This window comes from Anabrus simplex, chromosome 2, assembly GCF_040414725.1.
Source record: "Anabrus simplex isolate iqAnaSimp1 chromosome 2, ASM4041472v1, whole genome shotgun sequence".
Lineage (NCBI taxonomy): Eukaryota > Metazoa > Arthropoda > Insecta > Orthoptera > Tettigoniidae > Anabrus > Anabrus simplex.
The window spans coordinates 13,862,195-13,881,725 of record NC_090266.1 but is presented as its reverse complement, the minus strand read 5'-3'; the positions used below and the strand labels follow the sequence as shown (position 1 = coordinate 13,881,725).

The 19,531-nt window shown below is 38.2% G+C and overlaps 1 protein-coding gene across 3 annotated transcripts in view; it reads right to left on the bottom strand.

Moving 5' to 3' along the window:
• Nucleotides 1-19,531, bottom strand: part of LOC136863895 (pelle-like serine/threonine-protein kinase pik-1) — a 630,261-nt gene that overhangs the window by 336,816 nt on the left and 273,914 nt on the right. For all 3 annotated transcript variants that reach the window (XM_067140300.2, XM_068226049.1, XM_068226048.1), the window contains exon 5: nucleotides 510-691. In XM_067140300.2, the coding sequence (XP_066996401.2) occupies nucleotides 510-691 (182 nt within the window). The remainder of the gene's footprint in view (nucleotides 1-509; nucleotides 692-19,531) is intronic.

Below are 19,531 nucleotides of genomic sequence, written 5' to 3'. Positions count from 1 at the left end.
TGGACAACCTCAATTTCAATCCACGAACGCTGATCACCCTTTGAAAACATGCTATACAGCGGTGAAATCAATACTCTTCCCTTCAACACCACACAGCAACAATACTCTCAACAGGATGCCCAACAAATGCACAACAGCGCCACTTGCCACTACTTTATTTACAGCCCTCGTATGCTATAGAATATTAACTTTTGTATTGCAATAAACAATACCCTGTTCCGGATCTATCGTTTCCAAGATTATGGGAGATGGGTATTATCTTTTTTTTTTTTAAGTAAATAGCTGGATGACTATCAGGTCCCTGAAGAAACAACCACCATGGACAATGCAATAACCTCTGCAATTGCCTGTATGGTGCAGATTGTGTGATCACACCATCAGTAGACCTGGTATCCTATTTTCAAATGAGACAAATGTTGAGGATGTACATAGCCACAAAAATAATCTGAGCTGTGCTCTATTCTACCTTCTTCGATAAGTGAAAAAAGTGAAAAACATGTCTTGGATACCTGCTCTATTCGCTTGATTGCAACAAGTGTATTCTTCCACTTTCCTTTAAAAACAGTACCAAATCCTCCTTTGCCAAGAATATTTGCTTTACTCCAATTATCTGTTGCTTGCATCAGCTCATTGTATGCTATCTGAGGAATAGTCATACACAATTCTGCCATTGACGAGGCATCTGAAGCATCTGAAACAGAAGTGTGAAGATAAGAATTCACTTTGCTTTTGACTCAAGAAGGAGACAAAAGCAAACTTCTTGAAACATACAAGTAAAACATAAAATGAGCAAAGTTCAGGTATCTGATGATATCTGGCAGCCCAAAAAATTTGAAATAATCTTCCTCACTACTTCCTACCCTCCAGCAGTGCAGGAGGGTGCATCAAAATAGTAAATTCAGAATGCTTAATTGTCTTCAGTAAAACTGTACATACATACAGTGACATGGACAAAACAAGCAACACCTGGAATCTTTCTAGTCATACAGATTTTGTACATAAAAATGATATTCTATATCCAATATATCTTTATATATTTTAATTTTGCCTTCCCTGAGATTAAACATATAATTTTTTAAGAAAAAATCCACACTGAACTTTAAATTAACAGAAGTGTGTGTTTTCCCATTTTTGGTGCCAGTTGAATTTACTTCCGACGAAGCCACTGTATTCACAATTAAGTATTTATTTATGTTCTACCTAATTGATACAATGATTGCTTAAGGCAATTTAATGGTTAAAAGTGGTACATGTTTCGTATATTATCAACATCTTCAGCCACATAACACTGTTTAGATGAAAAATATATAAATTGACAAAGTAATGTCAATCTTATGTTAATTTTAAGGACACTTCCTCTAGAGCATTACTTTGTCAATTTATATATTTTTCATCTAAACAGTGTTATGTCGCTGAAGATGTTGATAATATACGAAACATGTACCACTTTTAACCATTAAATTGCCTTAAGCAATCATTGTATTGACTAGGTGGAAAATAAATAAATACTTAATTATGAATCTATTGAAGTGCGATACGGACCATGAAGCTGATTTTATGTGAAGCCACTGTACTTACGATGTCCTTTCACCGAGTTATTTTTTGCATTTGCTGATCATCGTAAATTATAAACTTCATGTTTGACCCTTATTGAATTGTGATCACAATAGTAAAAATTATATCTGAAAAGGTGAACCATTCAGATATAATTGTTACTATTTTGCTGATCATTGTATATTTCGTGAATGTTTGATTCAATATTCCATTAAAACTCTGTGAAGGAAATGTTAATTCAAGATAGTTCTGAGTCTGTATGATGCTGCAAGAGCTGTAGCACTAATCAGTGATAGATGCAGCATTCATTACATTTGGATGATCTCATAACAACATCCATGTGTAATTTGTAAGCATATATAAATATTAAATTTTTCAGGCTGCCAAAACACGAGATAAACATTTAGAACACTATAGCACACACATCTGTAAAACAACACATTAATGACAACATGACATGATGTTCTACAACAACGTCTGGAAATTCAATCAGATCCCTTTTAAACAAGCATGTATGCGTAATACAGTTCACGTTGCACAACTTGTCAATGAATGAGAATGTTTGATATGATTAACAAGTGTGACAAATTATATGAATGTCGAAGTCCATTACTGACACAAATAGATTTGAAAAGTTTTATGTACTTGCACACCTCTGGCTCTGGGGTCAGTACCTGGATTGATTTCAGGTCATTACCCTCATTTATAGATCTACGTACAAATCCCTGTCTGCCTCGGCCCTTGTTTGGAGCCATTTCTGATGAGCCTTCTTTTTACGTTTACAAGTTGCTCTCACTTATTCATTCCACCAAGATGTTCGCCTTTTCCCATCTTTACACACAGTTGTTCTTAGGCATTCCCTCGCTGTTTCTACTACAGCATCCCTGTATGCCACCCATTCACTTTCTATATCCTGAACCTGCTTACTGTCTACTGTTCGAAACTTCTCACTAATCATATCCATGTACTTCTGTCTAATTTCCTCGTCCTGGAGATTTTCTACCCTTATTCGTTTGCAGACAGATTTCACTTTCTCTACCCTAGGCCTAGAGATACTTAGTTCACTACAGATCAGATAATGGTCTGTATCATCAAAAAATCCCCGGAAAACTCTTACATTCCTAACAGATTTCCTGAATTCGAAGTCGGTTAAGATATAGTCTATTATGGATCTGGAACCCCCAGCCTCCCATGTGTAGCGGTGAATAGCCTTATGCTTGAAGAATGTATTCGTAACAGCTAAACCCATACTAGCACCGAAGTCCAGCAAACGCTTCCCATTCCCATTAGCTTCCATATCTTCCCCACATTTACCAATCACCCTTTCGTATCCTTCAGCTCTATTCCCAACTCTCACATTGAAATCGCCCATTAGCACTATTCTATCCTTGCTGTTGACCCTGACCACGATGTCACTCAATGCTTCATAAAGCTTGTCGACTTCATCCTCATCTGGACCCTCACATGGTGAATACACGGACACAATTCTAGTCCTAATTCCTCCAACTGACAAATCTACCCACATCATTCGCTCATTTATGGGCCTAACAGAAACGATGCTGCGTGCAATGGTATTCCTGATAAATAGCCCTACCCCAGACTCTGCCCTTCCCTTTCTAACACCCATCAAGTACACTTTACAATCTCCTATCACTTCCCCGTTATCTCCCCTTACCCAAACATCACTTACACCTAGCACATCCAAATGTATCCTCTTTGCTGACTCAGCCAGTTCTACTTTCTTTCTTCCATAAGCCCCATCAATATTGATAGCTCCCCATCGAATTCCATTTCATTCGCTGAGTTGTTTCCAAGGAGTCCCTCGCCTGTGAAATGGGAGTGGGACTCCGTTACTCCCATAGGTCCGAGGCTTGCTTAAAATGTTCTGAGCTTGGTAAATTGATGAAGCAGGATGCTACCCTACTTGCACATAGTCCAAGTGAGGATCTCTCCTCTAATGGGTTATGGACCACCGGTGAATTGTATAGTCCTAGCCGCCCGAGCACAGGGAGGGCCATGACTCAGAATATGTCCGAGATGCCCACTCCCATTCCATAGCAACTTGTATCCCGACTCTCAGGACCACTTACTAGGCCACTCAGCCGTTGCCCATGGTTCACGAACTACGATGTGACTACAGTAACCCACACCATGAACCATCTGATTTACATATAAATAAGATAAATTTGATTTATAAAAAGCCTTGAAGAGACTTGAAAGAAAATTAACATATAGTAAAAGACTAGTACAATATTGGTTTTAAAGACAATGCTATGAGTGAGAAGTTTATGATTGGGGAAAGTATTTACAATATTTACAATAGTAATAGACTGGTTTAAACAAACACGAACATAGCACACAAGAACGAGAGATTGACAATTGATATACGCGTTGCAATACACAGGTTTGAATAAACATCACACATTCGCGCGCAATTCTTGTATTAATAAAACGTGGATATTTCATTTGAAAGTGGCCAATGAGCGAAGGACTTCTGGCCACTGGCATACAAAGCTAAAATGGCAGGATTTGAAAAAATGTTTGAACTTTACCAAAAAATAAGCTAAAATCAGGAGAAATAATAGAATAATCGGGAGGCGGCAAAAACTGTCGAAAATCAGGAGTCTCCCACCTAAAGCAAAAAACGTTGGCAGGTATGCCATTGCCTAGCAACCGCCAACACACACATGTATTATTAATGCAATAATTACTATTGTACTATATACAGGAAACAAAACAAAATAAAAAAGAAGAGAAATGCAGCATGAGTAAGCATTTTTACATACCTAGAAAATGAGGGAAGTGGAATCAGAGACAAGGCTTTTTGCAGATGATGTTATTCTGTATAATGTAACAAGTAAGTTACAAGATTGTGAGCAACTGCAAAATGACCTCAAAAAAGTTGTGAGATAGACAGCAGGCAATGGTATGATAATAAATTGAGTTGAAAGTCAGGTTGTGAGTTTCACAAATAGGAAAAGTCCTCTCAGTTTTAATTACTGCACTGATGGGGTGAAAATTCCTTATGTACCTAGATGTTAATATAAGGAAAGATTCATGGGATTGTAAGTAAAGGGAACAGATCTCTGCACATGGTTATTAGGGTATTTAAGGGTTGTAGTCAGGATGTAGTCTGCCTCTGTGGTGTAATAGTTAGCGGGTTCGATTCCCGGCTCTGCTACAAAATTTGAAAAGAGGTACGAGGGCTGGAATGGGGTCCACTCACCCTAGGGAGGTCAACTGAGTAGAGGTGGGTTCGATTCCCACCTCAGCCATCCTCGAAGTGGTTTTCCGTGGTTTCCCACTTCTCCTCCAGGCAAATGCCAGGATGGTACCTAACTTAAGGCCACGGCTGCTTCTTTCCCTCTTCCTTGTCTATCCCTTTCAATCTTCCCAAACCCCCACAAGGCCCCAGTTCAGCATAGCCTGTGAGGCCGCCTGGGCGAGGTACTGGTCCTCCTCCCCAGTTCCATCCCCTGACCCGATGTCTGGCGCTCCAGGACACTGTCCTTCAGGTGGTAGAGTTAGGATCCCTCGCCAAGTCCAATGGAAAAACCAACCCTGGAGGGTAAACATTAAGAAAGAAAGAAAGAAAGTAAGGATGTAAATGAGAGGGCATATAAGTCTCTGGTAAGACCCCAAATAGACTATGGTTCCAGTGTATGGGACCCTCAACAGGATTACTTCATTCAAGAACAGGAAAATTTAAAAAAAATGCAGCTCAATATGTTCTGGGTGATTTCCGACAAAAGAGTACCGTTACAAAATTGTTGCAAAGTTTGGGCTCGGATGTTCTGAGCTGTCAGCAGAGAGATGGCGTGGAATGACGTTAGTAGACGAATAAGTTTGAGTGGTGTCTTTAAAAGTAGGAAAGACCACAATATGAAGATAAAGTTGGAATTCAAGACGGCAAATTGGGGCAAATAATCGTTTATAGGAAGGGCAGTTAAGAGCCTCCGTGCCTCAGGCGGTAGCACGCCAGCCTCTCACCGCTGGGTTCCGTGGTTCAAATCCCGGTTAAATCGTGTGAGATTTGTGCTGGACAAAGCGGAGGCGGGACAGGTTTTTCTCTGGGTACTTCGGTTTTATTACAAGTAATGAAAATCATTTTCTCTGTATTGAAATAATTTTAATTTATAATAATATAAGAAATTAATTTTAACTCAACCTATTCAATACAGTACAAGATGTTAACATATTAAACATCGTTAAAAATCGTTGAGACATGTTTCGCCCTTTCTGTGGGGCAACATCAGTCATATCAAATACCTCAAAATTCTACCAGACGTCTGGTTGGAAATTATAAAAGTATGTTGCATGAGTGAATACATTAAAAAACATTTACAAGATCTTATCATTAATAAAATATCAAATTAATTAAAAAATGTTACACTAGTGAACACGTTGGTGAATTTTCACTGAAAACAAGACCGTCATATACGCAGTATCGACAATAATGGTAGTTAAAGTCTTATTTGATGCTAAGTTTGAAGACAGTTCAAAATTTATATACACGATAAGGGCCGGGCATCGAAGGAGGGACCCTGCTACATTACCCCAAAACGTTTGTATCAAATCTTGTACGAGTGACGTGTCCATCCACCCTTCTTCTTGAAAACGAACGTGGATCACTCGCGGAAATTTTGCTTTAGGCATTGTTTTTCGTTTTACAACAATGTAAGGTTTTTTTTTTTTTTTTAAAGGCTTAATCCAGGCTCTTCACAATGGAATGGCTGGACGAGTTCATCATCAGAATGAGCTATCAGAAGAATTTCCTATCACAAATGGGCTTAAGCAAGGCTCCGTACTTGCCCCCACTATTTTCACCCAGTGCTTGGCAGCCATGTTTCACGAAACTTCTACTTGAAAGTTAGAAACTTCATATTTGTTCCGTATTGAACAGGGATTACAGTAAAATGTTAAATGTCCACCTTTTCAATACCATGAATGTTTATTGATGTGAATATATATCACATAATGCTTAAAGAAGATTGGTACTAGTTTCGACGCTCATTGCGCGTCATCATCAGCCAACAAATCAACTGAGCAAAATACAACTTATCAAATAGCAATATATAACACATGATAGCATCTACAAGACAAATGTTAAACTATGACTCGTTAAAATATAAAACACATGACAGCAAATACAAGGATTAATGTGGAAAGTTAAATTGTAACAAGTTAAAACAATGAACGCAATTCAGAGAAGGTAATGCAATTGTTAGGGTATGTAATTGAGAAATTCCACCATTCTACCATTCTATCGAAAGGCTCAGAGCACAACCGGCCTAACCTGAACAAAATGAACATCGCCACTACTTTAGTTATTGAATCTGAAGCCGCCATCAACAAAACGCCGCTAGAACAATGTGACGAACTTAGATTCAAAGTAAAAAGGAAATTAGACAACATTCTTACCTCTGACAACGTAAACAAAAGATCCTCCTCCATTAATCCCGCTGACTATAAGCAGATTTCCGAACACAAACAAATCGCCGAACTTAAAAAGAAAATCAATAATAACGACCTAATAGTCACTAAAGCTGATTAAGGTAATACCACAGTTATAATGAATAAAACCAACTATGTCTCTAAAACTAAGGAATTTTTTAACAGCAGGACTTTTTTATTAAAAGTAATTAACTTCATTGTTAGGTTCCGTATTGAGTTGAGACTATGCTTAAAGTAAATACAAAATTTTAATATTCCACCTTCTCAATACTAAAAATCATTTGATGTTTTTACAAAAACATTACAATGATATTAAAAGGTACTAGTTTCGGTCCACTGTGGACCATCATCAGCCTAGCCAAATTACAACAGTAAAAGACATAGTGATAAAAATAGTGTGGAGAAATGAGAGAGGATCTAGAAGGATGGGATGGTGGTGGAATGACAGACAAAAGTGAAAAACCGTATTTGCGAACAATGATAAAAGTAACAGAAGTGTTCACATTAACAAGTAAAATCTTGTGAAGCCACGTAAAAACTCTTGATGAGATAGTCTTTGGTTGGCAGTTACTCCTGTGTTGCACGATTGACATATATAACTAAGTATATGCTTCTAGAAAGTTGTAGATGTAAGTTCCACTTTTGCGTAGAGGGAAGAATTGTCCGATGAGACCAGCATTAAAAATTGACAAAGTTGAACATGTTCTATGGTGGAATGAAAAGCTTGCTGTGTTAAACATAAGTAGTCTCAGTTCAATTGGGACCCCAATGAACCTAGGGAAAGAAGATGGTATTAACGCGAGTAATCGAATAGAGAACAAGCGAGGCACCGGAAAATATAAACGATGACTCACCTTGCGCTGCGTGGAACACTCTTGCAGTATTGAATGCAACTTATGGAGTGAGCCTAGCGCGGAGTAGATCAGCAGGAGAGGGGGTAGGTGAATACGGAGGGGAGGAATGACGTAAGTGGTGGAAGTTGGGAGGGATGGGGCAGGTTCAAGGCGGGGTGGACGGGAGAGGAAGTGATGGTGTTTGTATTGTCGGGGGACCCTTAATTGACTTAAAGAAAGAATTTTGAACGAGCGATTTGTTTTTTCTGTAATAACCAATGAAAAGGTCGAATAAAATAATTGGGTTTCTCAGTTATTTCGTTAAGGTTATAGTTGGCATTAAAGTATTGATCTAAATGAATGTAAAAGTTCTCTATTATATTGAGTAGAGGTCCTTTCTTAGCTATTTTGAGAATGTCCATGTCTGTTTCAATATTCGTGAATTTGTGGTTATAGTCGACCATATGTTGGCCGATAGCTGAAAATTTGTTGTATCTGACTGCATTGAAATGTTCTAAATATCTAATGTTGAAGCTCCGGCCGGTTTGCCCCACATAAGAAATATTAGAGCATGTATTACATTTAATCCTGTAGATGCCTGATTTTGTGTACCTATTTATTTTATTAATATGTGATGTTTCATGTAAGATTTGTGTGTTGTTGTTGTTGGTTTTAAAGGCTATTTTCGCAGGCGTAGCAGGGGGAGAGGTGATACTCCCACGTGGCGCGTCCCAGGTGGCGGATAGGGGGGTCCTAACCGGCTTGCCGGCGGACTTGAGGGAAATAAAATACCTCTCGCGGACCAAACACACTACCCCCTGCGGGTGGGGGGCGCACATGTAGAATACACCCGCAGTATCCCCTGCCTGTCGTAAGAGGCGACTAAAAGGAGCGACCAAGGGCTGACTGAATTAGAACCATGAAACTAATTTTGAATCGTACCATCATGCGGGGAACACCATGGGTTGCCTGTACTTGCGAGGAGTACCACTATATTAGGTATGAAATAAGTTTGTGATTAGTAGCAGCTGGAGGGGGTTCTCCTGTGGGTTTCTAGTACCCATGCGTCGTACCCATGTGAGCAACACCGCGGGTCTGGGCGTTGCCTGTGAGTTGTACCACTATATGAGCGACACCGTGGGTCTGCGTTGCCTGTGATTGGTACCCACTCTGTGAGGAACACCACGGGATGTGTGGTTAGTACACCTAGGTGAGGAACCTTATCGGTCTGCGTTGGCTATGAGTGGCGCCATTGTGTGAGAAACACCATAGGTCTGCGTTCCCTGTACGAAGTGCAAACCTTGTGAGTAGTACCTTCTTGTGTTGAACACCGTGAGTCTTCGCTACTTTTGATTAGTACCCCGACATGACAAATACCATGGTTCTACTTTACTCGCGACATGTACCATTCTGTGGGGCCTTAGACGTGGATTTTGCACCCCTTTAGACATCAAGCATCCTTGTGCTTTATAAGTGGTCCCTTGGTCAGTAATACTATTATTTTCGATCTTGTTTTAGTCTGATCCACTGTTTTTTGTTTGTTTGTTTGGTTGCTTTTTGTTGGGTTCATGTCCATCAAATCATTCTTCATGACAATTTTTATTTTATTTTGGTCAGTGGATGTATTTGACCTTTTTGTTATTTCATTTCGTACCATTAGGGGCCGATGACCTCGATGTTAGGCCCCTTTAAACAAAAACAAAAAAAAAAGGCTATGTTCATACCTTTTTTCTTTAAAACATTGGTGATCTTGTGAATTCCATTGACGTAAGTGAAGATGGAAAAAGAGTCATGTTTAGGTGGTTCTTTTTTAAGTGTGGTCTTGGGGCGAAATTTATGTTTGTTAATGACGTTTTCTATGAAATGGCTACTGAAGCCATTGAATCTGGCAATGTAGCGGATAGTATTCAATTCGATATGAAGATCTTTTTTATTCATAGGAACGTTGAATGCTCTATGTACAAGACTGTTATATGTTGCTTTTTTGTGGGGGAGGGGGTGAGCTGAATCTTGTTGCATTGTGACGGCCGATTGGGTGGGCTTTCTGTAGATCTTGTAGGTTAAAGATTCCTGTTGTCTAGTGATTGTAAGATCCAGAAAATTGATTTTTTGATCTACTTCCAACTCCAATGTGAATTTAATATGCGGATCGATGTTATTAAGTGTTTGAAGTGTGGTGTGAGCATCTTCCAAATTCTCGTTGATAACTACTAGGACATCGTCGACGTACCTAGCCCAAAGGAGAATATTGTCGAATTTATTGTTGATTTTAGTATTCTCAAGAAAGTCCAGATAGATTTCTGCGAGAATGCCTGATGCAGGTGAACCCATTGCCAGACCGTTTTGTTGATAGGTGGTACCATTAAACGTAAAAAAGTTGTTATTTATGACTAATTTTAACAATGTAATGAGATCTTGAATTTCCAATTTACTCAAATGATTGTTTTTGTGTAAATTACTTTTGATGATGGGAATTAATTTTAAAAATTGGAATGCTTGGGTACATGTCTACGATATCAAAGGAGTGAAGTGAGTAGTGAGGTTGCATGTTAAAATTATTAAGTTTGTCTATTAATTCAAAGGTATTTCTAACCGATTTATTGGATGAAAAACGGTAATTTTTGCTTAAGAACTTTTGAATAAATTGTGCGGTTTTATATAAAGGGCTCGGTCTGAAATTGATGATTGGACGAATGGGAGCACCTGCCTTAGGAATTTTTGGAAGAGCTCTAGCTGTAGGAAGCCCAGGGTTTTTTCATGTTCAGTGAGTAGGAAGGAGGAGTTTTTTAAAGTTTGTTTAAGGAGTCTTTGGACTTTTTGTGTGGGGTCTTTTTTAATTATGGAAAAGGAACTATCTTTAAAGAAATCTGATGTTTTACTGATATATTCATTCTTATCGATGATTATGGTCGTGTTGCCTTTATCGGCCTTGGTCACGATTAGGTCGTTGTCCTTAATTTTTTTGTTTAGGTTGTGCAGGAGCTTCAAATCGGTTTGTACATTCCTATTATTAGAATTGGCGGGAAAATTAGGTGAATTATTGCGAAAAAGGATGTTATTTTCTTTTTGATGTCATATCTTCATTCATCTTGTGTGTCTAAAGGCGTTTTAGAGATAGCTAATTCCAATTCTGTTATCATTGTAATAATTGAATTGGTTGTGTTCAAATTGGGCCAGTTATGTTTGGGTCCCTTGGCTAAAATTCCTTCTTCATTTGGATTTAGGGGAGTATTGGATAGGTTAATTACGGGTGGATGAAAATGGTTACGATCGTCTGCTGGTCTACTATTGCGTCTAATTTGATAATCTTGCGATTTGGATCTCTTTAATTTCTCCAATTTAATATCCAAAGTATGTTGTTTCTTGGTTAAGTCTATGAATAATTTATCTTCAACTGATTGGAAGAAGATTGTCCAATGCGCTTTAGATAACAATTTTGTTGCCGCAAGGTTTGAGGTTAAGGAATGATTTTTTCCTATAAAGAAACTTGATTTCATCTTTCAACCAAATTTTATTAGTCTTAGTTTGAGTTTTGGAAGTTTGTGACGTGATACGATGTTTCTTTTTGTTGTGTCTTAAGAAATTTGGCGTTAAATCAAACCGAATGCACTGTTTGAGAAAATCTATGTCTTTGCCTAATTTGGCTATTTTTAACTTAATGCCTGGATATTGAAAGGCTTTGTGCTTAGCTTGGTTAGCGTCATCATTAAAAGTAATAAACTTCATTGTTAGGTTCCGTATTGAGTTGAGACTATGCTTAAAGTAAATACAAAGTTTTAATATTCCACCTTCACAATACTAAAAATCATTTGACGTTTTTACAAAAACATTACAATGATATTAAAAGGTACTAGTTTCGGTCCACTGTGGACTATCATCAGCCTAGCCAAATTACAACAGTAAAAGACATAGTGATAAAAATAGTGTGGAGAAATGAGAGAGGATCTAGAAGGATGGGATGGTGGTGGAATGACAGACAAAAGTGAAAAACCGTATTTGCGAACAATGATAAAAGTAACAGAAGTGTTCACATTAAAAAGTAAAATGTTGTGAAGTCACGTAAAAACTCTTGATGAGATAGTCTTTGGTTGGCAGTTACTCCTGTGTTGCACGATTGACATATATAACTAAGTATATGCTTCTAGAAAGTTGTAGATGTAAGTTCCACTTTTGCGTAGAGGGAAGAATTGTCCGATGAGACCAGCATTAAAAATTGACCAAGTTGAACATGTTCTATGGTGGAATGAAAAGCTTGCTGTGTTAAACATAAGTAGTCTCAGTTCAATAGCTCTTCCAAAAATTCATAAGGCAGGTGCTCCCATTCGTCCAATCATCAATTTCAGACCGAGCCCTTTATATAAAACCGCACAATTTATTCAAAAGTTCTTAAGCAAAAATTACCGTTTTTCATCCAATAAATCGGTTAGAAATACCTTTGAATTATTAGACAAACTTAATAAATTTAACATGCAACCTCACTACTCACTTCACACCTTTGATATCGTAAACATGTACCCAAGCATTCCAATTTCTAAATTAATTCCCATCATCAAAACTAATTTACACAAAAACAGTCATTTGAGTAAATGGGAAATTCAAGATCTCATTACATTGTTAAAATTAGTCGTTAAATAACAACTTTTTAACGTTTAATGGAGGCAAATCAACTGTTACAACTTTTACAAACAGGAGCTTTAAAACTGAATTTGAATATACTTTGGATGAGGTAGTTGTCCCAAAAGATGGCAAGTGCAAATACTTAGGTGTGAGATTTGAAAGTAATGTGCACTGGAAGGGTCATACTGATGACATTATTGGAAAAGCATACAGATCGTTACATGTCATAATGAGGCTACATAAAGGATGCAACAAAGAATTAAAAGAAAAAAGTTACTTGAGTATGGTTCGTCCATTATTGGAATATGCAAACAGTGTTTGGGATCCTCACCAAGAATACCTAATGAAAGAAATAGATAGTGTGCAGAGGAAAGCAGCAAGATTTGTAACAGGGGATTTCAGGAGAAAGAGTAGTGTATCAGAAATGTTAAAGGAACTTGGGTGGGAAACTTTACGTAAGAGAAGGGAGAAAACTAGACTTATAGGATTTATAGAGCCTATACAGGAGAAGAAGCATGGGGAGATATCCGTGAGAGGCTTCAGTTGGAAAATAATTATATCGGCAGGACTGACCACAAATATAAAATTAGAAGGAATTTTAGCAGAAGCGATTGGGGTAAATTTTCATTCATTGGGAAGGGTGTGAAGGAGTGGAACAGTTTACCAGGGGTAGTGTTTGATCCTTTTCCAAAATCTGTACAGATATTCAAGAAGAGAATAAACAGCAACAGAGAAAATAAATGAAGTGTTAGAGGGCATTCGACCAGTGCAGGTTATTGTAAATAAAAAAAATAAAAAAATGTGTGTGAATAAATTAATTCCATCCCCTGGTCTAAAGGGTTTGGACAGCCAAAGTAGGAGACTGCCTGTAGGGGTAAAGTACAGTGGGAACTTCGAGGGCCCTGGGACCGCTACGGTAGCTGTGAAGGCCCTTCAGGAACTCTGAAAAGTGGTGGCAAAAGGGGCTCTGGTTAAGACGCAGCAGGTCATTATGCTACTTAGGATCCAGAACGGGTAAAAAAAGTAAATAAATAAATGCAATGTAAATATTAATCTTATACCAGTTGTATAGTATCATTTGAAGTAATTCTACATACTGTATATCAGCTGACTATATTTGTTAGTACAGGAGATATTATAAGTAGAATTTTGTAAACAATATAAATTTATTAAGGATGAGCTGTGTGTTTAATAGAAAACATTGTTAGCGTAAATTGTATAATATTGTATTATAGGAAAATTTTCTTCTCTTGTTAATTTAATATTAGTGTTTGACAATAAGGTATTTTAGTGTACCATTTGCCACCGAGGTAGACACCTCATTTACAAATAAAGAGATTTTGATTTGACTTGATTTTGATCTATCAACAAAACGGTCTGGCAATGGGTTCACCTGCATCAGGCATTCTCGCAGAAATCTATCTGGACTTTCTCGAGAATACTAAAATCAACAATAAATTCGACAATATTCTCCTTTGGGCTAGATACGTCGACGATGTCCTAGTAGTTATCAACGAGAATTTGGAAGATGCTCACACCACACTTCAAACACTTAATAACATCGATCCGCATATTAAATTCACATTGGAGTCGGAAGTAGATCAAAAAATTAATTTTCTGGATCTTACGATCACTAGACAACAGGAATCTTTAACCTACAAGATCTACAGAAAGCCCACCCAATCGGCCGTCACAATGCAACAAGATTCAGCTCACCCCCTCCCCCACAAAAAAGCAACATATAACAGTCTTGTACATAGAGCATTCAACGTTCCTATGAATAAAAAAGATCTTCATATCGAATTGAATACTATCCGCTACATTGCCAGATTCAATGGCTTCAGTAGCCATTTCATAGAAAACGTCATTAACAAACATAAATTTCGCCCCAAGACCACACTTAAAAAAGAACCACCTAAACATGACTCTTTTTCCATCTTCACTTACGTCAATGGAATTCACAAGATCACCAATGTTTTAAAGAAAAAAGGTATGAACATAGCCTTTTTTTTTTGTTTTTGTTTAAAGGGGCCTAACATCGAGGTCATCGGCCCCTAATGGTACGAAATGAAATAACAAAAAGGTCAAATACATCCACTGACCAAAATAAAATAAAAATTGTCATGAAGAATGATTTGATGGACATGAACCCAACAAAAAGCAACCAAACAAACAAACAAAAAACAGTGGATCAGGCTAAAACAAGATCGAAAATAATAGTATTACTGACCAAGGGACCACTTATAAAGCACAAGGATGCTTGATGTCTAAAGGGGTGCAAAATCCACGTCTAAGGCCCCACAGAATGGTACATGTCGCGAGTAAAGTAGAACCATGGTATTTGTCATGTCGGGGTACTAATCAAAAGTAGCGAAGACTCACGGTGTTCAACACAAGAAGGTACTACTCACAAGGTTTGCACTTCGTACAGGGAACGCAGACCTATGGTGTTTCTCACACAATGGCGCCACTCACAGCCAACGCAGACCGATAAGGTTCCTCACCTAGGTGTACTAACCACACATCCCATGGTGTTCCTCACAGAGTGGGTACCAATCACAGGCAACGCAGACCCACGGTGTCGCTCATATAGTGGTACAACTCACAGGCAATGCCCAGACCCGCGGTGTTGCTCACATGGGTACGACGCATGGGTACTGGAAACCCACAGGAGAACCCCCTCCAGCTGCTACTAATCACAAACTTAATTCATACCTAATATAGTGGTACTACTTGCAAGTAGAGGCAACCCATGGTGTTCCCCGCGTGATGGTAAGATTCAAAATTAGTTTCATGGTTCTAATTCAGTCAGCCCTTGGTCGCCCCTTTTAGTCGCCTCTTACGACAGGCAGGGGATACTGCGGGTGTATTCTACATGTGCGTCCCCCACCCGCAGGGGGTAGTGTGTTTGGTCCGCGAGAGGTATTTTATTTCCCTCAAGTCCGCCGGCAAGCCGGTTAGAACCCCCCTATCCGCCACCTGGGACGCGCCACGTGGGAGTCTCACCTCTCCCCCTGCTACGCCTGCGAAAATAGCCTTTAAAACCAACAACAACAACACACAAATCTTACATAACACCTCACATATTAATAAAATAAATAGGTACACAAAATCAGGCGTCTACAGGATTAAATGTAATACATGCTCTAATATTTCTTATGTGGGGCAAACCGGCCGGAGCTTCAACATTAGATATTTAGAACATTTCAATGCAGTCAGATACAACAAATTTTCAGCTATCGGCCAACATATGGTCGACTATAACCACAAATTCACGAATATTGAAACAGACATGGACATTCTCAAAATAGCTAAGAAAGGACCTCTACTCAATATAATAGAGAACTTTTACATTCATTTAGATCAATACTTTAATGCCAACTATAACCTTAACGAAATAACTGAGAAACCCAATATTTTATTCGACCTTTTCATTACTTATTACAGAAAAAACAAATCGCTCGTTCAAAATTCTTTCTTTAAGTCAATTAAGGGTCCCCCGACAATACAAACACCATCACTTCCTCTCCCGTCCACCCCGCCTTGAACCTTCCCCATCCCTCCCAACTTCCACCACTTACGTCATTCCTCCCCTCCGTATTCACCTACCCCCTCTCCTGCAGATCTACTCCGCGCTACGCTCACTCCATAATTTGCATTCAATATAGCAAGTTTGTTCCACGCAGCGCAAGGTGAGTCATCGTTTATATTTTCCGGTGCCTCGCTTGTTCTCTATTCGATTATTCGCGTTAATACCATCTTCTTTCCCTAGGTTCATTGGGGTCCCAATTGAACTGAGACTACTTATGTTTAACACAGCAAGCTTTTCATTCCACCATAGAACATGTTCAACTTGGTCAATTTTTAATGCTGGTCTCATCGGACAATTCTTCCCTCTACGCAAAAGTGGAACTTACATCTACAACTTTCTAGAAGCATATACTTAGTTATATATGTCAATCGTGCAACACATGAGTAACTGCCAACCAAAGACTATCTCATCAAGAGTTTTTACGTGGCTTCACAAGATTTTACTTGTTAATGTGAACACTTCTGTTACTTTTATCATTGTTCGCAAATACGGTTTTTCACTTTTGTCTGTCATTCCACCACCATCCCATCCTTCTAGATCCTCTCTCATTTCTTCACACTATTTTTATCACTATGTCTTTTACTGTTGTAATTTGGCTAGGCTGATGATGGTCCACAGTGGACCGAAACTAGTACCTTTTAATATCATTGTAATGTTTTTGTAAAAACATCAAATGATTTTTAGTATTGAGAAGGTGGAATATTAAAATTTTTTATTTACTTTGAGCATAGGACTTTTTCAATAATTAAGAAAGACCCAACCCAACGAATTCAAAGACAATTAAAACAAACCCTAAAGAACACTTCCTTTCTTTTCACGGACCACAAAAAATCTAAGCTTTTAAATATGAACCCGGGTCTTCCTACAGCTAAAGCCCTCCCAAAGATCCATAACGCCCGCATCCATATCCGCCCTATTATTAACTATAGGCCTAGTCCTCTGTATAAAGCCTCTCAATTTGTCCAAAGTTTCTTGGCTAAAAACTACAATTTTCTCGCCAATAAGTCTATTAAAATCACCAATGAACTAATTGACAAACTAAAGACCTTCGACTTGCAACCTAACCACTCTCTTCATTCCTTTGGCATAGTCAACATGTATCCAAGCATACAAACAGCAAATCTTTTTCCTATTCTTGAAAGCAATTTAAAGAAATACAGTCCTCTTAGCAAACTTGAAATACATGACTTCATCTCCATTCTGAAATTAGTCGTCAATAATAACTTTTTCACTTTTGACAAAACTATTTATCAACAAGACGGATTAGCAATGGGATCACCCACCTCTGGTATCTTAGGAGATTTATTTAGATTATCTGCAACACTCTAAAATCAACAACAACTTTCCCAACATTCTTCTATGGGCCAGATTCGCGGATGACACATTTGTAATTATGAACAAGGAAATTAAGAACGCGGCCTCTACCCTTCACGATCTTAACAGCATCGATTCCCACATTACATTTACACTTGAGTCTGAAACAAACAGGTTAATCAATTTTCTAGATTTGACCATTCATAGACACCCTTCCTCTTTATCTTACACAAACTGCAACTACCATTTGTCAAGACTCCACACATCCCCAAGCACACAAACGTGCTACCTATAAACCTATAATAGTAGTCCACCGTGCCTTCACAATACCCATGTCAAAGAAAGACTTGAACTACGAACTCAATACTATTCGTGCAATCGCCAAATTTAACGGTTACAATAAGCCCTTTATAGAACAGATTATCAACAAGTTCAGATACCAACCTAAGACCACTCTTACTAAAGAAAAATATAAAGACGCCACTTCTTCCACCTTTACTTTCAACAAAGATGTCTACAAAATCATAAATCTCTTCAGAAAACATAATGTAAATATTTCCTTCAGAACAAATAACAGAAATTCTGAAATTCTGCATAATTCCTCATCAGTTAACATATACAATACTTTCTTAAAGTCTGGAATTACAGATTCAAATGCAATGACTACAATTCCTCATACGTTGGGCAAACAGGATGCAGTTTCACGACTTGATATTCAGAGCACGTCAACGCTATAAGATACAATAGGTTTTCAGCAATAGGTCATCACATCTCTGACTCCAACCACAAGTTTACCGACATTGAACATGATTTAGAGATCCTTCAAATGGCCAATAATGGGCCTCTCATGAATATAATCGAAAATTGTTTTATCCATTTCGATCAATACTTTAACCCTAACTTCAACTGAAATGAAATTTCTGATAAGCCTAATATCCTTTCCGATTTCTTAATTAACTTGTTTAAAAATATCAGTTTTCCAAACACTAGCGCTATCTTTCAAGCCATGTGCAATAAGCATCCCCGTCACTTACCCCCACTACTTCATCCCTCTGCCCCACCATAGCCCTACTCCTCAGCTTCAGCTCCTCCTCTTTCCCCTTCCCCTCCCTCTCCCTTCCCCTCTGCTACTCGGCCTCCATTATTGCTCTCTTCTTTACCCCAGCTCCTCTCCTTTCAACATCTGTGCCATAACGCTGCTCAAGGCGAGTTCACCTCTTTTCCCTTATATTTCTTTTGGCTATGTACGTTTATATCTCGCCTAATTTGGCTTTCAATCTTTTCGTCAGGTCTCCACGTTTTCATACTGAACTGGGAATCGTGACGTTGATTCAAATGATGATCTTTATACGACCACATTGTTGGCTTCGAAACCACCGGAATTAAGCCTGTTAATTACCGCAACTTAAGAGAACAAGTTTTATTCTTCCCACTGATAACATATGTTGCCTTATGATCTATGCACCTCAAGCTGGACTATTCTCTTGTTTATCAAGACTCAACAACTGGGTTACCTTCTCAAAACTGTTATATTTTACGGTCAGACGCATTTCATCATTTTAACAGTGACTTTATAGGTGCTGTCATGTGTTTTAGATGGTCATACACACTATACCGTCATCATTTTAACGTTACATTTAAAATTTGCCTTAGTAGGTGCATTTAAGAGTAGTATATAGATACACCTTTTGTTCTAAAAACCTCAAGCTGGACTATTTTCTCGTGAACATACCCTAACAATTGTGTTACCTTCTCTGAATTGCGTTCATTGTTTTAACTTGTTACAATTTAACTTTCAACATTAATCCTTGTATTTGCTGTCATGTGTTTTATATTTTAACTAGTCATAGTTTAACATTTGTCTTGTAGGTGCTATCATGTGTTATATGTTGCTATTTGATAAGTTATATTTTGCTCAATTGATTTGTTGGCTGATGATGACGCGCAATGAGCGTCAAAACTAGTACCAATCTTCTTTAAACGTTATGTGATATATATTCACATCAATAAACATTCATGGTATTCAAAAGGAGGACCTTTAACATTTTCATTTTACTGAAACTTCTACTATCGACCATGTGGGTGTGGACTGTTCAACCAAACCAGGCTCCATTCTCAGAGATTGACTCATAGTGCTCGGATAATGGAGCTTCAGTATGCTGATGAC